Genomic DNA, 24,679 nt, shown 5'->3' with positions numbered 1-24,679 from the left:
AGTGGTATTTAAATCAATACCCTTTCTACTGGGCTAAAGCCTGTGTGGCACCAAGTGTGCTTTATATTGATGGCACATGAGTTTTAATATTTTCATTATATTATTTCCATTCAATTGTCATATTATTATTTTCATTCAAATGGTAACTGATGGAATTAACTAATAAGGAAAGCACATTACTAGTTGATAACCCACAAGGTCGCAGCTAGAAATCTAATGCAAGATACAGGCAGGTGCACTAATCGGACAAGATTATCCCCTCCTCAAGTTATTTAAAGCAACAGCCTTTGAATAAAAATATAAAAGAATGAGGAAAAGTATCAATGAAAAAGGCAGGTAACAGCAAAGGCTGCTACCAATAATCAAGGCAGGAACATTTTCCGTCCTTGAAATGGTGAAATCTGCTTCCATCCCTCACTATAATTTCTCTCTCAAACACCCTTGAAATTATCTTGCTTACCTCATGACAATCCTCACAAACTCTCAAATTCTTCACAATTCGAATGCAATCCCCAGCCCCTGTTACAAGCAAGCCAAAAGCCATCGCAAGCCGCTCACTATGCTCCTTTATTGCATTCTCCTTTTCTTCCTCCCCTATATCATGCAAAACTGATGAAACATTTGGTGAGTAGCCAGATTCTGCTATTCGTATTCCAATTTTCTCCAGCATTTTGTAAATCTCCAGAGAACGTTCATGCTCTCTATCCCCTGCAACAAATTTATGAACTGTACCCTGCGCTTCAATCAAGCTCCAACCTGCAGCTTTATTGGTGTTTTGCTCAACCAATAATCTCCGAACTCTAATAACATCTTCCCATTTCCTTGCTTTTGCATATATACTGGCTAGTTGTACATAATGCCCATCATGGGTTGGATCCAATTTAAGTAACTTCTTCCCAATCTTCTCACCCAATTCTATCGATCCATGTATCTTACAAGCACCAAGTAGTGTTGCCCATAATACAGGATCTGGTGGAACCGTCATCTTCTCGATCAACTGAACAGCTTCATCTAAAAAACCTGCACGGCCCAACATATCAACCATGCACCCATAATGCTCCATCTCAGGTAATATGCTATACTTCTCTGTCATCAACTTAAAATGACGTCTTCCCTCACTCACCAAACCAGCTCTACTACAGGCACCCAAGACACCAATGAAAGTGACATTCACAGGATGGAAACCCTCATCAATGAACCTTTGAAAGAGCGCAAGGGCTTCTTTCCCAATGCCATGTGAGGCCAATCCACAGATCATAACGTTCCATGTCCAAATATCTTTCTTGGGCATATTTTTAAACAAAAGTTTAGACTGTTCGATGCATCCACATTTTGCATACATGTCAATTAGAGCTGTGCCAAGGGAAACAGTCAACGGGAAATTCAAGGACTCTACAAGGGAGTGAACTAATCTACCATGTTCGAGCAAACCCAATTGTGCGGATGCTGAAAGAACTGAGACTAACGTGGCCTCATTTAGCCTCATCCCCTTCTCTCTCATCTGTTTAAAACACTCCAACCCTTCTCCTAACCGCCCATTCTGCACGTAACCCGAGATCATCGTACTCCATGAGATCACGTCTCTCTCCGGCATTTCCTCAAACAGCTTCTCTGCAGCACCAATCTGTTCGTCTCTTACAAAAGCCGTTAGCATTGAGTTCCAGGTAACTACATCTCGGGAACTGGCATTCTCCTCAAATAACCTTTTCGAGCATTCAATTCTACTACAAGAACAGTACAAATGAATCAAAGCATTCCGTACAAACACATATCCGCCAAAACCAAGTTTTACAGCAACAGTATGTACCTGAGCTCCTTCATTGAGAGCCAAAGCCCTGCTGCAAGCTTGCAAAAGAAAAGTAAAAGTATGGTTATTGGGTTTCACGCAAGTTCGCAGCATGGAGGAGAACAGAAGCAGGGATTGAGGAGGCGAATCGCTTTTTGCGAAGCACCGGATCATGTTATTGGTGGCGAAAACACTTGGGTATTTGATGGATTGGTAAAGTGAGAGAGAATAGTGAAATGGGGTTGATGGGGACAGAGCAAGAAAGCAGAGGAGGTGAGAAATGAGTGGCGAATCAGCGGCGAGGCCCGAGACGATGATTTGAGCATGGGCTTGCTTGGTTTGGGGGATGGAAGGGCGTGGTGGGAGAGAAGAGAGAGGTGGTGAAAGTTGGGAATTAGAATTCGCCAGAAAAATTTGGGAATTAGAAATGTGTTTTGGGAGAGAAAGGAGAAAGGATTTGGGCTTATAAGCAAACATAAAGAAGCTCTCTCTCCTCTACTCCAACTCCAACAAGTTTTGATTCATCACATAATTTTGAAAACTCTTTAGCACAAAATGGCGGGTATGAGAGATTCATGCGTTTTCCGCTTTAAGCCGTCATTAGGGATTATTAATTTATTTGATAGGTTGGTTGTCATTAGGGATTTTTATTCAATAATTCTCTTTTCTTTTTTGCCCTTGGGGTTTTTTATTCTTGTATTGTTTTATTATTTCTTTGTTCTTTGACTAAAATTGATTGAGAAAAAAAGTATACAAGGGTAGTTATTATGGTTGGAATGGCAAAGTATCTAAGCCAAAATAAATAAATTTGTCCATGAAGTGAAAGATATATCCGTGTAAAACGATGAGCTTAAGTACGAATAATCCACACGCAAATTTGTTGACCGTTTGAATAATAAGCCAAATTTGCACATGGGATGACACCGCAGTGGAAAAGTGGGCCATACTCTCCCCCTCCCCCAAAATGCACCCCGGTTCGATTCACGTAGGAGACATTGATATAAGAAGCTGTTTCTATATATAAAATGAGTGATGTATTGTAATGCATTCAAAGAAATGCAAGAAGACTAATTGAAATTACAGTAAATATTTGCTTCCAAATCTACTAGTGTACAGGGTTAGAAACAAAGTATGCCTCCAAAAAGCTACTGGAAATCTGGCAACCTGTTTCTCTCTACTTGCTATAGCTGTCTCTCTACATTAACAAAAATTTCTGATAATGTACAATTTTCTTGTCTCTCTACCTAACAGTGATCCAATTTTCTGATGACTCCAAGTGACTCTCAGTCTGCTGCGTTCTTGTGCTTCTGTTTCCTTCATCACAGCACTTTGAGAAAGGATTTCTGCTCGGGATGCTCGGGAAATCATCGCGATCGCGAATCCCCATTCCATGATCTGATGAGTAATCAGAGCCCTCCTCACAAATTCCAATGTCTAGAGTACTTGCAGGTGAGCAAGCCACACCCTTTCTTGAAACTCTCATTGAATTTCCTGATACAAATGGATGGTTAAGCAATTCCTCAGCAGACCACCTCCTTTTCGGGTCTCTCTCCAAGCACCTTGCTAAGAAATCCAACCCATTATCTGAGAAATGTCTTGGAAACTGAGGCTTCTCATTGCCACAAGCAATCTCCAAAACAGCAGCCACCGGATTCGAAGCCTTGGTACCCCAAGGAGGCCTGCCAGTAGCCATTTCAATGACAGTGCATCCTAATGACCAAATATCCAAAGCGAAATCCAGCCCTTCATTTCTCAAAACTTCAGGAGCCATCCACAATGGAGTCCCACCAATAGATTGCACAGCAACCTGCACGGAAACCCCATGAGCCTTTGAGTCCTTTAGCCTCTTAGCAGAGCCAAAATCCGCCAGCTTCACATTCCCGGAGGAGCCCACGAGCACATTCTTGCACTTGAGGTCACAATGCACAATCCCATTTTCATGAAGATACTTGAGACCAAGAAGAATCTCTCTGGTGTACAAACGAACCACCTCTTCCTCCAATGCACCACCAAATATCTGTGACACATCTGACAAGCTACCCCCTGCCATGTACTCCATGAACACATTGATGCATTTCCCTTCACCATTTTCCTTCCCCAGGCATCGAACAACGTATTGCGAATTCAAACTCTCGAGAATCTTTGCCTCATTCTCCAGAGCCTGAACTCCATGCCCAGACACTGCAGATTTCACAACAAAAAGTGCTCCTGTGGCTTTGCTCATGGCCAAATGGACACTGCCAAAAGCACCAGATCCAACCAGTTTGCCCTTCATCCATGCACCAGGCAGAGGAGATGTGCATTGATCAGAATTTGAAGCCATGCCTTATCTTCTTTGAAGGAGTATTGGTTATTATTAGATATCTTGAATTGGGCACAAAAACCCAACTCAAAACATGAAATTCTGGTCCCTCTAAATGCATGCAGAGTAAATAAATAAATAAAACTAAAACTCATCCGTTTACAGAGGATTTAAGAAACCCACAAGAAGAAAAAAGAAAACAGGTTGATGAAAAAACTTGTCAACAGTTCCAGAATGAATGGAAACATATATAAACAAGGAGTTATTTTGGCCTTAAACTGAAAATTCAATGACAAAATAACTTCTGCTTTGATGGCAGTCGAATTTTCAAAGATATAATGATGGTAGAGCGGTTTCCCTTCAGATGGAAAACCGCCCTAGCAGTGGGAGATTTCTCCTTCCTCTTTACTAAATGAGAAGTTTGGTTTTCTTCTCCTCCTTGTTACGTACAATTTATGTCCAGGAAAAGAAAATTTGAAGTGGGGTTTTGAATTTATAAATATCAAGTCTGATGGGGAAGAAATAACGGTTGGCCATCCTAACCTTGTGGAGCTCCTGGAGCCTCATTGGACAGGGCCACAAGAAGCATCAAAGAAAGACCTAATGGGTACCTGCCACGTGGCAGGAACTAAAATCAAATTCATATTTTCCAGACAGAAAAAAAAACATGACAATTTGCCGCTTTAGAAATTAGGCAGAAAAAGAACGGCTATGAGACACTGAATTTCTCGCCATTCATTCTAAGGAAACTGCTTTCTACATGCCGCAAGTGTGTCTAATACTTGAGAAATATATTTTCATTCGAAACACCAGAAAACAGGATGCTTAGACAACATTTTTTTCAGGGCAATATTCTAAACTACTTTATGAGGAGGGGGATTCAAACTGAACTATGAGGAGGGGGATTCTAACTTAGAAAGCATCAATACGGACAGGAGAATTCAAACTCGAGTACAATGGAGCAGGCACACTACCACCACTACAATAAGTTTTGTTTTTAATGTAAAAGAGACCACAAATTTTCCGAACTCATCTTTTTTCTGTATAGCACATCTAGCAGCACGGTGCCTTCATATAATTTATATTAATTATAGGACATGAGTAATCCCAAAAAGATTTCAAATCCAATAGTATACTGTACATAACAGAAGCCTAATTGCTTTCTTGTTACCGAATGACACAACATCACTATACATAGCATATACATGAATTTATAACAACAATCAAGATTCAAGATGTGCTAAATACTGGCAGAAATTTCACTCATATCCACAACCTCTTGCAAGTATAATCGAAGACAGCCTGTAAAATACTTCTTGATTCTTCCTCTTGCGGCAACTTTAAAAGCTGAGCAACTTTTGCAAATCCAACCTTGTGCCTATGCAAAGAACCTTCATCCGCTTCTAATTTCATCTCCTGCTTGAACAGCGCCGGCTTTGATAATGCCCAGTGCATCGACCAAATGGCCAGAGGGCGCATGTAAGCTAAAGATCTGAATTCGCCACTGGTGGTCCAAGCTTCAGGTGTCTGAAAAGCGTATCTGTTGATAAGATAGTAGAGAGTTAAGAAGCAAGAAAAGGACCTTTGATTTTATGTTAAGACTTTTACCAATCTTTAGCTCGCTGGTTACCAAATTGTAAAGTTAACTCACCCAAGACCTTCTTTGGACCACGCAGCTTCGTAGACTCCACCTGCAGTATGAAATGCCATATCAATCATATCTTCATGGATCATCGTTGCAGCAACAGCATATGTGACTCCGGACCATATTTCTCTCGACTGCAATGACGACATGTCAACCTTTCCATCAGGTAGCATCCCGTTAACAGCCCCTTGTCTCCCATCCTTAAATTTTAGGACATTGTAAGTATAAACCTTTTCCAGTGCACTTCGTGCCTTGTCTTCATCAACAATTGGTAAAAGACCACAAGCCCTGGCATACCTGCAAAGTAGCTAGACAGTAAGTCTTAATTCTGGATTTTTATCTAGTTTGTTTTCAAAGTATCTTTTTATATGGGAAGAGAAACAAACTAGGGGAAATTTATAGGTAGGCTAATTATTAGCTTTGTGTCTATGCCTAAATGGGTGCTTACATGCCAGTTTATGCTCTAACCAAGTGATAAATTATCTGACATGTAAACAGACTTACAATTATGGACATTGTTTTGTTTTGAACTTTTCGTGCTTTTCACGGAAAAAGTTTAGACCATTTCTGTCTTCAAACAATAAGAAAATAATTTCAATGTGTGTATGCAGAGCTCATGTATGTTTGTGTTTGTGAAAGAACTCTTTTAATTAACATGCGCAACATATCTAAGATGTTACTTCAGTCACAACAGACCATTGTCCAGCCAATTGATCAGCTTGAATTGATGAACTTGAACTTTGACCACTGTTGTCATAATTAAAGTAAGATCCATTCCATAATTTCTCATACACAACTTTTGCCTTCTGAAACTTGCCCCAAAAATAATCCTCCGAACCCTTGTCGCCTACTTCTCGTGCCATGGCTGATGCAGCCTGCAATGCAGCTAACCACAACCCACCACTATATGCACTCACACCAGATACGGACCATGTATCATAAGTCTGATCAGGGAAGCCGTCATTCTCAATCATTCCATCGCCATCCTTATCAAACTGTTCCATATAAGCCATTGCAACATAAACAGAGGGCCAAACGGCTTGTGCAAACTTCTTATCACCAGTAGCAACCACATCCCTGTAAACTTGGAGAACAAACTTGGGATTCAAGTCTTTCCACCTATCTGTGTTATACAGGTTATAAGCATTTACTTCAAACCAGGGGTCATGGAGGCCGATATCATGAGGAACAGCTCCAAGAACCTTTCTTTGGACCCATTTTCCATCATGAAGAAGTCTCATCTTACTGGGGTCATGCATCATTACTGCTGCTGCAAAGTCTCTTTGGATGCTGAGTTGAAGTTTTGGAAATAGCATGACTAGTGCAAAAGATGAGTAGAAATGGACATCGTAAGTGTTCCACATCTGATATTCAATTCCTTCCAAATATAGAAATTGACCAATGTTTTCTTCTCCCTCCTGAAGCAGATTTGTTCCGAATGCAGAGTTTGATGCTATGGGCGTGTGAACTTGCTCAAGTATTGATGTCATCCTTCCAAGAATGTCAATAGCAGTGTCATTTTGAGGGGGTACATCAATGATGCTTTTCAAACCTAATGAGGACCTATCAAGAGAAAACTTCCTTCCTCCAATGCTTGTTAAACTATGCACGGGAGGTGAGCCATCTGAAAAAAAAAAGATTATTTGAAAGAAAGATGAACTAATGTTTCATTACAAGTGTCAAATTTCACTGGAGAAAATTGCAAACTCAAAAAATACCCGTCCAAACTGTGCCCCCGGAATTAAGATAATAGAGCTCATTGAACAGAGTGATGGGGTACCTGCAGAGAACCTTGACAATCTTAGGAATCTGAAAAATGCACAATCAGATTTCACATCTAAACTCACCATTCAGGAAGTCTTTTGTCATCAAGAACTGGTCTTTGCCATGATTCGATCTGGGACTCCCAATGGTGATGCTCTATATTTCAAAGAAAAAAAAAATGTAAGGGGAGTGATCACAATCAATAGATAATATAACAAAGTAATGATGAATTAGCATTTCCTAGTTAAAGGAGCAGGAAGTTACACACTCCTATATATGACCAGTCACCAATATACTATGTGACCATTAGAACAGGGTAGCTTGGAACAATGTTCCTTTAGGGCTGGATGATGACACAAGGATTGTCTAAGAATGCATCGACCTAACCCATCAAATTGGGTACAATCACATTGACCAATAAGGGTTGCAATACTAAAATAGGTGTCATGCATCATCTTTCAAATAAAAATTCTGAACTCAGCAATCAAGGAGTGGAGGAGCGAATATTTTCATCAATGATACTTATTGTGTTTCTAATGTCCCTGTGCAACAAAATGACACAAAAAGCCAACAGAATTTTGAGAAATACAAAGAACTGGCATATGATTTGCCCTAACTGAAGGGGTAAAAGTTTAGTTGAGTAAAGTTGAGTGTGAGGATAATGATCAAATTTAAAATTGCAATGTCATTTATAACGAACAGCCTTAATCTCAACTTTTGACCACCATATTAAAAATTTAACAAAAAATTGACCAATATGAAATGTACACAATCAACCATTACCAAGAATAGCATCATGAGCAATATTTGCAACAGCATCCCCGTGAGTGCCATAGAATTTAGTGTAACGCCTGATCATAAAATTTAACAGCAAGTAAGTATTATTCTCACTGTATCATAACTTTCACCCAAGTGTTTGGCCACCCACCTGTGATATGTCTTCCCACCCATGAATTTTACTTCTGGGCAATCCCATGCCAATGAAAATGTTACAGTACGTACTCCATCTGGTGGAACTGTCACAGACGCAGCAATGGCTGCCCCAATAGATGATCCGGGTTCTGAATCTGATGACGTTTCTGTGGAATTAAGACGGTCAAAGGATCCATGCTGTTACAGAAGAAGCAGGAATATCAAGTTTTAAGAAGAATAAGCATATTTCAGATATACCAAAATAAAAAGGGCCTCCTGCCCAGCACAATTTCCTTCAATAGCATCAAATGATATTAAATGAAAAAACTCACAATCCATAAAAAAATAAAAGGCTAGTCCCGCAATGGGAGAGAGAACAAAAATCCAAAGTTGAGCATGGAGTATGAATGCCTGCAAGACATTCCTCTGTGGCCATATTGAGCACTTGGATCCAACAAAGACTTTGAACATTGAGCAAGTTTTCCTATTCATACTGAGTGACGTTTTAATTGGCATTCACCAAAAAATTTAGACTTAGCATATGAACTTCTTCAAAAGAAACCAGATAGTTGTTATGGCTCCAGAAAGAACTAAAAAGTTGCAAAACAAGAAAACTTCTTAAACCATTTTGGGGTACTAATATGCTCTAAGTAAACCTTATATATAGACCGGATAATGGCATAAGCGCAGGCTATCATTAAAAAGAGTGAAATCTAACCTTAATAAACTACTTTCTTGTAATAACTAAAATAAAGTGAAAATTGGAAACAAAAGTTTATGGTAAAGAAAAATTCTCTCAGCAATAATTGCAGGAAAATACTAATCAACAGCTTGCATAGAATCCAGATTCCTAAGGGGAAGGAGATGTACCCCTAGTACGCCTAATGCTAAATGCAAGCTGAAGACAGTGAAACATTCTATGACATGAAAATGTGCATAATCTACTGACCTCTTTTATCTCCGTCCACATGTCCTTAGCTGTGATACCCTTGGAGTCACCAGATATCACAAAGCAAGGGCACTCTGACACATGGATACCATCAGTCTCCTCTGCTGCTATTGCAAATGTCACCGGAGGTAGACCATTTGCAGTCCTGGATTGGCAAATAAAGGGTGTTAAATGTAGAGAAATATAATTAGCACGTTGTAAATTGAGCAAACCATTTCAAGAATCTTTTTCAATCTATATCAAGGAAGGGAACTTGCTTGTGATGTAGAAGTACGCCATGCACGCCATCCTTTATCCTAACAGGTTAAATGGTATTGTGGGTTAGAACAAATTATAGGTATAGTGGTAAGCAATCTTTAATATTAAGAGATACATCATCAAACATATATATCCATCCATTTGTACACGTACACATTCATGTTATTTCCAAAATCAAAAGTTCAAATTGGAAATACCAAAGAGAAGTCAATCTAAGGACAAGATTCTTACACTGCTCTTGAATTGAAGTGATGACCAGAAAATTCAGAAAGCCCTCCAACAGAATTCTGAATGGGACATGACAAAATGATTTTGAATAAGTATTAATGGGTTTTCATGTGTCATACTCTTTCAAGAAAAAAACTAAATAATATAGACTTAGCTACTTGATCCAAGTACGATGCATTGAAAAAGTAACAGAATATTAGAATGTTGAAGGTGATGAATCAAAACAGAAACTTGGGCTTCTGTATAGGAAGTAAATGGTGGCTGGGGGTGGGATAAGTCTTGGATTCAAGATTTCCAAACAAAATGAAAAAGAGAAAAGGCAGATAAAAAAAATTACACAAACAAAAACGACTTACTGCCCATGTGAAAAGCAGTGTGACATCCGCTGCAGTCTTTCCAGAATTATATAGCTGGAGGGAGGAAGAGAGAGAGAGAGAGAGAAAGAATTATTGATACAGCTGTGTCAGATTTTCTGAAAACATATTTGTAGCAGAATCATTCTTACTGTGAAAGTAAAAACTGAGACAGGGAAGCTGCTCTCCTTGTAGTTATGGGGAATAAAAGGTGAAATTTGACGACAAACTATTTTGAGAGCAGGGTCAGGTTCACCTGCATCAAAGAGAAAAAGATGACCAATGAAGGAGATAATAGACTCAGAAGTATAAATATTTAATGTATCTATATTACCCTCATAAACAGACCAAGCCCGTGGAAAAAGAGCATGATATGTAGAATTATCCCCGTTCAGATTCCAGTCCCAAGATCCAATCCCTGAAACTTCACTCTCTCTGTTTATGCTCACAAATATCAGTAAATTCATTCTTAGGGTTTTTTTTCTAGAAAAATTAAAATAAATAAATAAATTTGCCTTGTTTCATATTTAAGAGCTTACTTGAGAACCTCTGGTCTCCTCGGGCAGAGCACAGTACAGTATTTTTCACCATTGGTGCGGGAAACAAATACCTGACAAAGCATTTGCATCCAGATTTATTAAGGAAAAAACTGTTATATCATTTTAAAGGAAAAAGAAAAAAGAAAAAAGGTAAAGACTATTGCAAACTATTTGGTTAGAATGATGATGAAATCGTATAAGAAGATTCCATAAGGGAAAAGAGCAATTATCACAAACTGTTCGGTTACAACTTCAAATGATGATGAATTTGTATGAGAAGGTTTCAGAAGAGAAATGAGCATGTTTATGGTGCTAGCGTTCAATAACATTCGTATAGTAGAGTATCTCATTGTTAGATTCTGAATTTCTGACAAATAGAGAGTTCTCAAACAATGAGATACATAGATATCATTAGTGAAGAAATTCCTCGAGATGGCAGGCAATGAACTTTTCTGCTTTTGTTTTATTTTTTCTATTAGAATCCACTTACAGAAAATTGATCTGCTAAAACAGGTTTCTCTTCAAATTTTCCGGGGAACAATTGCCAGCGCTGAAATTCACCACTATAACTTCTTCCAATGCTTCCTGCCCTGATAAAGCAAACAAAAGGATCATATATAATACAAGGTACTTGCAAATGATTGATACAGATTCACAACTGCAACAAACACACAAATAAATAGATTTGGAAACACCGAAAGTTCTCTCAGTGACAAACAGTCAACATATAGACTATGCAGTTCCTTGCCAAAAAAAAGACTATGCAGTTCAGGTAATATATTTAGCTTCCTGTTAAAATTTCATAGCACCTTGTCAAGTTGAACAATATATTTCATCAACCAAAAATGAACCTTCAAATATGATATGCAAATAAAAGTATGTTTTAATTAGCTAAACTACACAAAAGTAGAAAGCTTCAAACAAATACAATGAAGAAAGATTGAAAACTTACCCAATACCACCAAGTGGAACACCATGACTAGATGTTAGAAGGCGCTTAACAAATGGATTAATGAAAGCTTCCTGCAGGAAAAAAGAAAAAGAAAAAAAAGAAAGAAACAGGTGCAACCGTGGCAGGAAGGAATTGAATTAGATACATTACTTAAAATAAGAAATCTTCAAAGTAACTAAGCTCCATTTTTCATAATGAACATTACCCTTCCATTGGTAGCTTCCTCTCGTAGATGACGCCAAAGGCGAACACCTATTGGAGCCTATCAAAACAGAACAGGAAATATTGTTGACAGAAACAATAAGAGAACGAAAAGGTCAGATATTAAAATGGCAGTCGGTGACATGCTGCATCAACAAGGCCTAAGGAAAACAAGTGTCTAGCTCTAGGATTATCTAATCTAAGTTTTTAACTATTACATATCCGACTATTGAAATTTTAGATTTAATTTAATAATAAATTGTAGATCAATTCCAAGGAAAACCAGGTGAAATTCAAACCCAACATCTTATAATGAAATAGGAAACTGGGGGATAGCGAATCATTTTCTCTTTGGCCAAAAGAAAATATACATTATCAATAATATGTCAACAAGGTGAGCATGTTTAGTCTAAGCCCAGACCTAAAATTCTATACGAAATATCTCCAGTTGATACATCTTTTGTTCATGTTCACACGCTGTGTACTTGAAACATTCTATATTGTACAAAAGAACGTTAACCTTTTCCAAATGAGTACATAGTTAAGTATTTGTACCTGAAGATATTAGCAAGCAATCATATGACTTCTATGGTCTTTAAATAGAAATTCAAATTTAAAAGTGCAAACTTACCATCTGAATGATCTCTTTTAAACTTAGAGTGAATGGCAAAGGATCATTTCCCTTGCTATTTAATTTTCGTTTCCAGGTCAATGACGTAGGCTTCCCAGGGTCAACCTTAATCCAGATATACAAAACAAATTACATATTAGAGAGCATCTAAAGGGAGAAAGCTTTCAAGTCACAAACAAATGTCAACTAACAGTCTTAGGTCACTTGCAAAATCTCAAAATTACATCACACTGACTATGTTATCACCTTGTAAAGTAATCAAAGATCTACAATGTTCATAGTGGCACATACCAGCATTCCCCAGTGATAGAATCTAAGTTTTTTTCTTATATTTTCATATTTGACAGTTCATGGCTTCAAGAGTACAGGCATGAACACCAGGTCTTCAATATTAAAGGGTGAAATGATAATCAGCCTTACTTTCTATACTTGAAGACATTGAAGAGCCAAACTTATTATCATTACTTCATATTTTAGCACAATTACGTTATCACACCTATCCTTCTCCTCTAATATGCACAAGAAACAGTGATGCCGAAACTAGCCCTCTAAGACATATTCAGCAGCAGTGTATAACTGGACCAGGACAAGCGTACATCATATTCTCATGACAAACCAGAATTTCACAAATACTCACATGTGTTTGGAGAGAATATGCAAATTCAGTAATTAGCCAAACAAGTAGACATAATAACATCTTTCGAAGAATGTAAGGACAAGTTAAAAGTTAAAATCTTTCATACACATCAAGAACAGGTTTAATTGCACTTGTTTCAGATAAGAAGGGAACTTTGATAAATTACTTCTTACAGTTACAGTATATGATCTGTGTACATAGCCTACCTTGTCAAATGAAGAATCAGAATCCTCTTTATCTCTTTCAACAAACCCATTCTCCAATATCTTCTTCTCAAGCATATTTCCTGTATCAAACAAAGAATTATTCAATCAAGCAGAGCGCATTTACATGAGTAACTCGATATTTTCTGCCAGTTATTATGTGCTGCCTTGAATGAACAACATCAATATAAGTATTGAAATTGCAGCTACCATTTAACTCCTATATGTTTGTAACTATGCAATGCTCTTTTCCATTATCTCATCCAGCAAATTAAGGTACTACAATTATGCTAGAGAAACTTTTTTCAAGATTATCAAAATTATAGTAGTTGTAACCAGATGGTCATTTTTTTAATCACAGAAGGAACCCCGTTTGTTTGACTTTAAGTGAGCACTCTGCAATGCCATTATTATAACTCAACTTGATTTCAACTTGATTCATGGTCAGTTTTCTTGAGTAAAACAGACAATGAGGAACTGAAATTCGATTTTAAATTCCAGAGGCCTCAATTCCACACCAGCCAATGCTTGCTGGTTCCGCAGAATTGACATTTCCAATTTAGGCAACCAAGAACTGCCTTAAATTTAAAAACACAAACAACAACACACAAACATAAATAAAAACCCAATTGGAAAAAATAAAATTCAAGAATTTTTAACTATTTTTAATAACCCATTTCACTGAATAATCCATTTCACTGAATAATCATCTGATCACTCTCATGACAAAGAAACACAAACATGCATGACAAAAACAGACACATGCGTGTCATGCACATATCAAATGAGCACGCAGTCTAAAGAGCATGCAATCGGATCAAAGGAAGCCATTAACCCAACAATATAAATATACAAAAAAGATGAACCATATATCTAGCATGTTTCTTCCAACCCACCAATGCAAAATTATCAACTTGAAAAAATGCATGACGAACAAAATGGCATCTAACCTGACAGGTATCAGACTGGAACTCCAACTGGGTTCACAGATGCAGAGGGGCTCCGCAAATGACAGATGAGAAAGTGTGAGACAGTTGTTGATCTTAAAGGCCCTTTGACCGTTCTGCATGTGGAAAATGGCCAGTCTTATATTATCAAGGACAATGATGTCATTTTGAATTGTGGTTGTTTATTTTTCTTTTTTCTTTTTTAATTATCTCAGGAGGTTTTGTTTTGGTTTTTTCTTCTTTTTTTTCTTCTGTGTGTTTGGTTTGGTGGATGGATGAGGTGTGTCTTTTTTTCTTTACGTTAACATTTATTTTTCTTGACGTTAACATTTGTTTTGAATGAGACTTTTATGTTCTTTTCTGAAAGAAAAAAATTGACTTTTTTACAACTTTTATAGATAAATAAAGAAGAAGTCTTAAGTTGTAAATTTTTTATTATATTATTTTCTATTTCTATGTCATTTTGGGAAAAGGAGGAGATGCTTCCGGCCTTCTCATTTTGGCAAAGTTAGCTTTCTTCAAACTCATGTCAGAGGAGGAACGTGACCATGAGGTGTCTTTAAGGATTTGCAATCATTCATGTTTATTGCTTTAAATTCGTAGCTCATGATTTCTTTGTTCCTGTCATATTGTGATTTACTTCTCTAAATCAAGAAGATTTGATGTCCTAAATCAATTCTTGCGTAGAAAATCCTAAATCAATTCTTGCGTAGAAAATAACTCATGCCAAGCCAATTCCCCAATCAGTTCACAATCCTTTGGTTTGAAGTTAGATTTAATGGTGCACATATCACATATATTTTCTCATTCTACAAAACTCTGGTACACTCGCGCAACACAATAATTAGTCTGCTTATGAAACTAGGGCAATTTGGGGTAGACAGTGCACGAGAATGGTGGTCTCATTTTTGTGCAATTTTGTTTTTGCTCAAGAACAGACCCGTGCCCCACTGTTTGGAATGTATGGTTTACAGCCCAATTCCATCCATTAACCAACCAATGAGTTGAGTTTCAAGGCCGCCACAAAACACTATTTTGATGATCCAAACCAGTCCGCTTGATTGATGAAATCACCACAACAGACGCAGAGCGAGGTAATTTCGGGTCTGTCGGTGAATTGAGCGAAAAGAGAAACAAAAGGCAGATCAAATGACAAACTCAAGTGATTAAGAACATTTATGTACGAATCTCTGTATTGTATAAAAAAATCGAAAAAGACATAAGGAAAATAAATTAAGAGACGAAAGAGGAAAATAGAATTAAAGTCTAAATTAAAAATGTAAATCTGTTCAACCCTTCCCAGTCTACAAGCTTTTGAAGACAATTTGTCTTGGTGTCTTGACCAACATTTTGAATAATCCATCCGGAAAAGGAGAGGTAAAAACGTCAATAAAACGAAACAAAGCTAGCAGATAAGCTAATCTCATCTCATCCAACTGCAAAATCATGTTTCATGTCAGTGCATTAAAGTTTAAAATCAAACAGTACCTAAATAAATTACATACAAGTTGGCATCTGATAATAGAATTGAATCTTCATTTCAGCATGGAATGGAACACGGATGCAACTTAAACTTGCAAATAAAAAATGGTTATAAAAATAGTACAGGAGAGAACAGAAAGATCATATCCACGAATTCCATCAAGCAAGCAAAACCATCACTAATCTGAATAAACTAGAAAACAAACCAAGAATAAAAATCCTTATTCAAAAATCTAAACCCTTTACAATCAGTTTTTCTTTACCACAAAATTGATATTGATATTGACCAGCCGAACTCAGTCCCTTGCATAGTTTTGCTGCATGCTTCTATCTATCTGTGGTTCCATGAATTTGAACTACGGGTGAGTGAGATGATGGAAGGGGACGCATTGGCCAGCCAAGGAGGGGAGGTGATTCCGGGGGTGTTGCATCTCGACTGGGAGAGAAGAGGCTCAGTTCTACAAAGGGTATCCTAGAAGAACCCTCCTCCTTTTCTAAAGTACGAAAAGAAATTGATCCACGCTTTGCTGATACATCAGAGTTTCTACTAGGGCTGATTCCAGAACTTTCTTCCATATGACTCTGGTTAGCAATAAGAGAAATGGTGTCATTTTGATCATCATTAACTCTCCTCCTACTCTCCAAGTCCTGTAGACTCCCCAGGGCTAAAGAATCCGCAACTGGGCAGTAAACAAGCATGCATATACACACCCCGGCACAACATAAAAGTGCAAGAAAAGCCAAGAAAGAAAGAACTTCAAACTGAATGTGCTCTGGTTTAGATAAAACAGAGAAACCAAGCAAAGTAACCCTTAACGGAAGGAAACTTGAAACTGAGAATATCAATGTGTAAACCCTCTTCTGCAGACCCTTATTGATGACCAATTTTAAAATCTGCCTTCCAAGCCAAAACAAGTAGGCAGTTAGAATGATGCCAAAAATCCCAAGGAGGATAGTACTCAGTAAAGGGTAAGTGCAGAGGGCAATGTGATCAGTCTTGTTCACTGTACTTGTGAAATAGGAAGGCAATTTGCGTAAACTTTCATTCTTGTGGAGCTCGGGTCCAATTAAAATAACAAAGAGCTGAAGAACAAGCATTGGGAGGCAGTAGAAAAGAACGTAACCAGCTGTTTTCCCATTCCCCTCTCGGCTTAGAATTCCTGACTCCATTGTCTGCAAGGGCGCACGAAGTAGGAACACGAGGGTCAGAAATAGACATGGTTCTGCAAACCCCAGGTTTGAGACTATGTAACATTTGCAAAGATTCTCCTGCCATTTCGAGTTAAGGGTATTCAGTAGTCTCCCTTCACGTCTCAACAGACTTAAACGGGCAATTTCACCAAAACCCCACCAGATTGCAAACAAGATGAAAGTGATTCGGATAATCCACGGGCCACTGAAATAACTAAGTTGAATAAAACCCTGGCTACGAATGCGAGAGCGAAAGTAAAACAAGTAAATAATGCAGAGGAAACCAAGAAGGATCAAGAGAGCAACTAGACATATGGTCAACACACCGAGTGTATCGGCAGCAAAGCTCGTCAGGGGCATTACCCGAAACACAGATTCCACGCATGCTCTCTGCCAGCATGGATACAAAGATCCTCTGGTAGCGTAAATGCTTCCTTCCCAGAATTAACGAGAACAAACGATGCGGTTTAGGAAGTAATACCAGAAGATTCTCATTGAACTCAGATCAACTGTATCTATTACTGGAGTTGATGTTTCCACAGAATTACCAAGAACAACCATAAAGCACCAACAATATCTGTAGAATGTTGGGCTCTTAGGTTAGGTATGTGACCTAGATGCACCAACAATACCTGTAACATTAAATGGACGAAGCCATGAGCGCACGAGGATTTTTAAAGGATTGGAAAATAAACATATTATTGTCATAACTACAGCACTTGAATATTTTACACTAAAATGAAATGACAAACTAAACAAAACCACACCTGTTAAAAATTCAAAATTCTCATCGTAGAAAAAAAAAAAGGCTAAAAAGTCTCTTTAATTTGAAACTTCAGCAAATACATGATGAACTATAAAGAACAAGTGCAAAATATGCACACAAAATAAAACAACCTCATACAATATTGTAAAGATATATAATAAGGAGAAGAAATCCTGGACATTTAAGATAAAGCATGAAAAAATAGCTTTTACTCGAGGCAAATAGTAGGTAATTACAGATTCCATGATTTAGTCAGATTTTGCAAGTACCAATTACGCATGATAAATTGTTAGTATAATACATAATCCTATATCCACACACAGTCAATGGCACGCAATTGCTCATTTATCAAGTTAAATTGCACGTTCATTTATCCAATTATCTACTCTTTGAATTGGGACAAATCAGCAGATCACAGGTTCACAATAAAAGAAGCAGGGGTGAGATTGCATCACATGCGTAACATACTTTCTGTGGCATTTATGAAAACACAATTATATAGAAAAATCACTCTACAAGAAATTACTCTTCCCCAACTACTTCTGCACGATTTTGTCTGTTTTAATGCTTATAAACATAACAGTCAAACTACAATGTTTGCTCTAACTGCTTATACTCTGATAAAAGAAATTGGGCTATTGCCTCTCTTTCTTAAACACTAGCGATACTCTACAAAGCTCTATCAACCAGCGTAATTTTTTTTGAAAGGGGCAAAAAATTAAGAAAGAAAATGAAAATCAAACCTAGAAATTGAAGAACGGTTTAAATGTATAATCTTGTTTCTTTTCTTTTCCTACCATTTCTCAACAACCAAACGGTCCAGAAACATTAAAATCATTGCAAAACAATAAAACCTTGCACAAACATTGTTCCAAATCTAATCCTTTTCAAGAAGAAACACGTCTTATATTCAGCCGCGAAAGTCAAAATATTGACTATAAAATCAATAAACTCAAAATAAATAAATAAAGATGTTACATATCAAAACGACAACAACAACAATATAGAAACCCTAAATTCAAGAACTGATAGCAAATAAGAGTGCCAAATGAAGCAAAAGGGAGATCAATCGAGAGCTTACAAAGCCGAAAATCGTGATCTGGTGAAGTCGAACCGTGAATTGGGGAATCGAACAAGAGGATCAGAAAACCCTAACTTCCACAGAGAGAGAGAGAGAGAGAGAGAGAGGAGGAGGAAGGGGGAAGGAGGGAGAGAGAGAGAGAGAGAGAGAGAGAGCGTAGTTAGGGGAATAGGTGAGTGGGACTTTGTTGGTGACAGGCTGTATCCAGCTGTGTCGTCCGAGCCTCAAGGTTTGGAAACTGAATAAACATTGCTTCGGCTTCTACTCGAACCTACGTGGCAATGTCGTGGCGGCGTTTACGGTGAGTTTGCTTTTCTCCTGTTATGCTGTTTTTGGGCAATAAAGGGTTATAATGCGGGGATCAAAGTGCGAGGCTTTGTTGCGGGGGTTGGCTTAATAGCCGTTGGATTCATCGCGTGGTTTAAGTTCAATGGTCTCCTTATGTTACAACCGGGTTATAATTTCGCCTCCAACTTAGAACCGGGTGGGTGAAACCCAAATTAATAAGAGCTGTACCCACGAAGTTAAACTTTGAACACCGAAACCCATACCGCCAAGAACAAAAGCTAAACTGGTTTGGAATCGTTGTGGGAATTAACCAAGGTTGACGCTACCTGAAAATCAGTTAGTTAGAGTAGAAGGGGCGAGGCCGTATTGTTCCTCGGAACAAAGTCTCGCGATTCTTCCATTTCAGAAGTGACGTGTGTGAATATTCCCCAAGTTTGAAGTGGAATCATTATTTGGTAATCTGTAAGTAATTTAATGGAATTTCAGTTTCAATAAAGTTAGGGCTTTACAACAATTTTTGTGATCAGTGGTGTTCTATTTGGCATTTCGTATTAGGGGTTCAATTGTATTGTAGAATTTACTTTGGTATATGTAAAATAAACCAATGAATAACATGTCAATAAAATATCAGTAACAAAAATAAGGAAAGGGTTGTATGTGCTGCCAGTTGGGATTTTAAATGCGTGGTTTTACAGGTCGAGAATTTGGAAAATGTTTGTTTTACGGGGGAGATTTTGCAGAAATTTCGATAGAAGTCTCGGCTCAATTTCTTTTAAAAATCGGAAAGGAAAGTGTTATGTAAGTGGGCTAGGCATCGGTTAGATAATGTTTGGTAACAGGGCCTGTCACGGATTCCAAGGGAGAATTCGGAGCGGGTCTTGTTAGCTTTCGCTCCCCCCCCCCCCCCCTCTTCTCAATAAAATTTCTCTGCACCAGTTTGTGAGTTGGTCGAGTTTCAATTAAAATGGTTATCTTCAATCAGCAATGGGGAAAAAAAAGTGTTCCCAAGTTTCTCTCTATTTTTCTTCTTCATGGTTTTAAAAACTTGAGGTGCAATTTTTTTTTTTTCCAAATTTAATGTTTGTTGAGTAGTTCTTGTTTGCAATTTGTATGTGAAGGTCAATGGCGTATAGAGGGCGTGGACGTGGTGGATTTGGAGGAGGTGGTGGCGGTTTTGGCTATGCCATTCAAGTTCCCTTTGAGGTTTTTCCTGTGAGTTTCTCTTTGCTGCAGTTTTTTCTCAGGACTAATTTACCAAGCAACAATTTGAGTCTTCATCTTGATTTTTGTTGATTTTGAACAAGTGTGGTTGCTAAGCGAGGTCTTGCATTTTAGTAATGGCCAATTTTTTAGTAATAGGTTTTTGCATTTGGTTCTGTTTTTAATTTCAATGAATGTATTGTTCTCATGATCCTTCATCTTTGCAGGAAGTTGATTTGCCTAATGTCAAAGGTATATTTGATCCAGAGAAGAAGGTAAACAAGGGTCTGAGTGAGGAAGAAAACTTAGTCAATCAAAGTCTCAAGTTTCAAAAAATTTGGAAAGGCTCTCTTTTCTATCTGGAGCAGACCTCTTCAAAGGGCTAGCATGATCTACTTTAAAACTCGTTGTTTATGTTTTTTTTCTATCATTCAGTCATGGAATTGAGCAATCTGTGAAGCATGTTTGATTTGATTTTCCCTTCCTTTTCTGGCTAAGATATTAATCATGGTCGGTTGTGGAGAGCATTCATTCTTTTGGTATGCTTGAAATCATGTTTGTTTGTTTTTTTGTAAGAAGACTATCAACCTTGCAGTGATGCTTCTATGCTGTCTGCAGGTAAAGTTCTGTTGTGAAAGTCAATATGATTCATATATGTTGATCCCCTTAAAATTTTTACGGTTGAAGATAAAAGTACATATTTACTGTGAATCTGAAATTGATCTCACCAAGATTTTATAGTTAGATGTAAGGAGAAGTTCAAACATCCCTCCCAAAACCAACACCCAATCTTATGTTTGTGAACATTATGCAAAGTGGCAAACTATCATAAAAAGTTCGATATGAGTTTCTAAGGTGAATTGTTCTATAGTTTTTTCTGTCAGTTAATTATATTATATTATATTGGTCCATACTGGCATTTTATTTTAATACCATATTGCTTTTATTCTCCTTGTAAATCATTTATTTGGCTTCTTTTGAATTTATACCAGATTATGTTGTGATAGTATTACACTTCTTGAACTTGTGGTTTCAGAGAGGCAAAACACAGAAGTAGAAAGATATTCTGACAGGTTGAAGCCAAAAACCACCATAAGAAGCGGTCCTTTTTTTGTTATATTGGAGCTCAAGGGATTTCCCCAAGAACTGACTGGAGGTTTGTAATCTGAAAATCATATGAAAAAAAAAAGGGAATGATATCCAATGTTCTACTTTGGTTTTGTGGTTTTCTTTTTGCTTTTTACATACTTGTTGCAATGGTATATCAGGTTCAAGGGCACAACAACCAGGCCGAAAGAGAGTTCGATGGAATCCTGACTCAGTCCCATGAGACTGATACTTTGTTTTTCTGTTGTCATGTTTAATCTGTTTTGTTTTTTTTTTTTTTTTTTAAACATGGGATTTTTGGAATTTTGACTCAAAACTGATTAAAAGATCATCACTCTTGCAGAGCTGCAGAAGTTAGATTTATTTGAAAAGCTTGAACAGTGTCAGGTATGAAAAAGTCTTTAGTCTCCCTAACTACAACATGTTGTGTCAAAGATCACTGTTCCAACATCTATCTATGAAAAGGATCCAAATGAAAGTTTAAATATGCTTGGTCTTAAAATTTCTTTTCACAGATGGTTTAATTTTTGTATGCATTGTTGATAATTCTTCTCATTTGTAGTGTAATAATGATGGAAAAGAAAAGAAAGAAGGGGAAGGTAAGGATGAAGATGAATAAGAAGAGGAGGAGGCAGAAGAAGACTTTAGTGATGATGATTCTCAGAAGGTTCGTATAGGAAATCATGGGTCTTATATATCTATTTGTTTCTTTACCTTATTTATAGGTAATCATTTCAAAATAGTGATAGGTTGTACTTTGTTTATGTTCACTGTTGGGATTTTCATTGCTTATATTTGCCACCTGATTCCTCACTTATTCGTTAGAAGTTCCGTTCACGAAAATTCAAGTTTGGAACTAGGAGGAGTGTGGTTTGTCTGTCCATGTGTGGGAAAGTAATATGTTTTTAATACAACTTTGATCTTGCAGAACCAAGATTTCGATGACAATGATGATGATTTTAATATGGAAGATGATGGTGATGGTAGGAACCTTTCTTTGATACACTACATTTTTCTCGTACTATTTTAACATGGAATAATTGAGCTTGTGGTAAGCTTACGCTGATGGTTTTATTTTAATGATGCAGATGAACCTCTTTTGTAGTGAGACAGTGTTGCATACGAGGCTGCTTAAAACATACACAAACCTCCCTCATTTCTCTTCCACCAAATGGAGTATCCAGCTATTGTTTGTTTTCTTGTAGGCCTGTACATTCAATTACTAGTTATTTGTTACAAAGCTCTTGCTCTTCCAGGAAAAGATTTCGGTCTAATATGACCATGATTACAAATAGAAAGTAGGTTATGTGGAATCAAAATGTGTGGTTAGGCAATGGATTCGATTCCCCGTCTTTTTGGTTTTTAATATTAGTAATTAGGGCTTGTACTTTTTTTAAGCTTGCAATCAACCCTAATCTGTTAAATGTGTTAATCTTTCTTTGTTGCTCTCATATGACAAACTTACACAAAAAATTTGAGTGTAATTTTTTTTCATATACAAAAATAAGTTTCGAAACACAGCCCATAATTCCACTATGGTGAAGAGGGAAGGAAATAAGAATTTTAAAACGGTGGGGGGTTGGTTCACTTTGGTATTCACTAGTTTGTTTCAGCTGCTCGTGAGTATTTGAGGCGGGAAGTGATCCAGTGATCCTTACTTCTGCGCCTATACCCTCTGATGGCGTATTCGTAGAGCATGGTCCATATGCCAGCAAGTATGGAGCGTTTCTTGTAGAGAAAGTCATTAGCCTATCACTCGCTACATGGGTTCAAATTTAAGGGAGCTAGACATTACGCAGTTCACATGGTGTTAGAACAGATATTTAGTCATATATTCATTCTTAGCACTAAAACTATAAATAAATTCTACACAATTTAATTTCTATAAACAAACCCAAAAAATGACAGATGACCCTATTGAATTTCATTTTGATTATTAAATTACTTTGATGCCCTATTGAATGTTTTGGGCTTTTTTCTGAAGTTTTGGAGTTGGGTTTGTTTTAAGAAATCAATGGCAACTTTGTAATTTAAAAGAAGTTGAAAGTCTTTTTGTCATTTTCAATGTGAAACCTAACGTCTTAGTAGTTTTAAATTATTAGATTTTATTCCATATTTTAATTTTGTTTAAATCTTATTTTTGCACCTCTTTCTATGGATACAATACTTGTATTACTGAGTTATACTGCTACACGACACCTGCATTTGGGTTAGTAAGCACGATTAAAAAATTTCTATAAAATTATTTACAAGTAGAGATTGAATACACTCAAAGACTCTAGTTGTGCATCGATTTGAAAACGATTCAATCCAATTTAATTTTTTATTGAATTCTAGATTTTATAGTCCAATCCAATCCAATTGAAGCCACTGGATGATTGGTTTATATATATAAAGATAATCATCACATACCAAATTCAATCTGATTTTTTTTATTAAAAAAAATTGTGTACTGAATAGGCATAAATAATTCAAAATAAGCAACATTACAACATGAATTTTGAGATTGAAAGTTAAGATGGTCTTATTTTTTAACCCCAACAAGGACAAATATGTGTATACAAAAAAAAAAATTGTAGTAATGGTTCTTCAAATAAGATCTTACTTTACCTTTCGTCCTTTAACTCCAACAATTGTCACGATTGTCCTTTAATTTGATATCATGCTGCATCATTGGTCTTTCTGCCAAATATTTTAAATTTTCTGCCAAAACTAAGGGAAAATTGAGAAATTTATATCAAATCTATATATATATAGCAAAATGCAGAAATGATGAAACATTCAAAATACCAAAAAATGTCATTGGTTAATTCAAACATTAAGAATTGAAATTATTAATTACATGAAGATAATATGGTAAATTCACTTTTTTATATATTAAAAAAATAAAAAAATAAAAACAAAATCAAATAATAAGTTCTCTTTTCTTAATTCTAAAAATAAAATAAAAAATAATAAAATAATAAAATAAAATCGATTGGCACATGCTAGTATTTATTCGATAAATAAACTATCCCATCCCCACTTACCCTCCCTCAAATTTATAACTGCACCCACTCACCCACCTCAACTCAACAACCTCCACCTCTAAGCCTTTCCCTGCATCACCAACCTCAAGCTCAGCACCACTAGGCTCGAACCCATTAAAATGAGCAAATCCTCTTCCACCACACCCACAGTCCCTCTTTCACCCCATCAAAAGGGAGGGTTGGTTTTTGAGGAGAGGGAGGCGTGCGGTTAGGCTGAGAAGTAGTGAG

The 24,679-nt window shown here is 37.0% G+C and overlaps 4 protein-coding genes and 2 long non-coding RNA genes across 7 annotated transcripts; 2 read left to right on the top strand and 4 right to left on the bottom strand.

Moving 5' to 3' along the window:
* LOC18791338 (pentatricopeptide repeat-containing protein ELI1, chloroplastic) lies at positions 104 to 1,900 on the bottom strand. 2 transcript variants are annotated; one of them, XM_020554356.1, is made up of 2 exons: positions 1,808 to 1,900; positions 104 to 1,724 (listed from the first exon to the last, which is right to left on the bottom strand). In XM_020554356.1, exons 1-2 carry the CDS (start codon positions 1,819 to 1,821, stop codon positions 353 to 355), a joined length of 1,386 nt encoding a protein of 461 aa, XP_020409945.1. In that variant the 5' UTR covers positions 1,822 to 1,900; the 3' UTR covers positions 104 to 352. The 2 variants fall into 2 exon arrangements, with proteins under 2 accessions (XP_020409945.1, XP_020409946.1); XM_020554357.1 differs by having other exon boundaries at positions 104 to 1,721; positions 1,808 to 1,898.
* Positions 2,889 to 4,335, bottom strand: LOC18788876 (mitogen-activated protein kinase kinase kinase NPK1). Its single transcript, XM_020555323.1, has one exon. It carries the CDS (start codon positions 4,107 to 4,109, stop codon positions 3,027 to 3,029), a length of 1,083 nt encoding a protein of 360 aa, XP_020410912.1. The 5' UTR covers positions 4,110 to 4,335; the 3' UTR covers positions 2,889 to 3,026.
* LOC18788899 (non-lysosomal glucosylceramidase) lies at positions 5,113 to 14,529 on the bottom strand. Its single transcript, XM_007226961.2, has 20 exons — positions 14,311 to 14,529; positions 13,364 to 13,443; positions 12,521 to 12,625; positions 11,894 to 11,950; positions 11,689 to 11,759; positions 11,227 to 11,326; positions 10,737 to 10,807; positions 10,532 to 10,632; positions 10,350 to 10,453; positions 10,201 to 10,254; positions 9,848 to 9,903; positions 9,616 to 9,654; positions 9,359 to 9,503; positions 8,426 to 8,607; positions 8,281 to 8,348; positions 7,581 to 7,653; positions 7,452 to 7,513; positions 6,430 to 7,357; positions 5,740 to 6,030; positions 5,113 to 5,628 (listed from the first exon to the last, which is right to left on the bottom strand). Exons 2-20 carry the CDS (start codon positions 13,436 to 13,438, stop codon positions 5,352 to 5,354), a joined length of 2,859 nt encoding a protein of 952 aa, XP_007227023.1. The 5' UTR covers positions 13,439 to 13,443; positions 14,311 to 14,529; the 3' UTR covers positions 5,113 to 5,351.
* On the bottom strand, positions 15,824 to 18,977 carry LOC18793366. The gene is made up of 2 exons (XM_007222693.2): positions 18,828 to 18,977; positions 15,824 to 17,612 (listed from the first exon to the last, which is right to left on the bottom strand). The coding sequence occupies exon 2, from the start codon at positions 17,338 to 17,340 to the stop codon at positions 16,117 to 16,119; it is 1,224 nt and encodes a 407-aa protein (XP_007222755.1). The 5' UTR covers positions 17,341 to 17,612; positions 18,828 to 18,977; the 3' UTR covers positions 15,824 to 16,116.
* Positions 19,213 to 21,638, top strand: LOC18789235. The gene is made up of 4 exons (XR_002272245.1): positions 19,213 to 19,577; positions 20,234 to 20,327; positions 20,543 to 21,471; positions 21,584 to 21,638. It is a non-coding gene; the product is annotated as an uncharacterized LOC18789235 (long non-coding RNA).
* Positions 21,763 to 22,871, top strand: LOC109949925. Its single transcript, XR_002272247.1, has 4 exons — positions 21,763 to 21,809; positions 21,985 to 22,089; positions 22,351 to 22,405; positions 22,511 to 22,871. It is a non-coding gene; the product is annotated as an uncharacterized LOC109949925 (long non-coding RNA).

The sequence above is a fragment of the Prunus persica genome, chromosome G1 (genome assembly GCF_000346465.2).
Source record: "Prunus persica cultivar Lovell chromosome G1, Prunus_persica_NCBIv2, whole genome shotgun sequence".
Lineage (NCBI taxonomy): Eukaryota > Viridiplantae > Streptophyta > Magnoliopsida > Rosales > Rosaceae > Prunus > Prunus persica.
The sequence above is the reverse complement of the archived record's forward strand: the minus strand, read 5'-3'. Positions and strand labels throughout refer to the sequence as shown.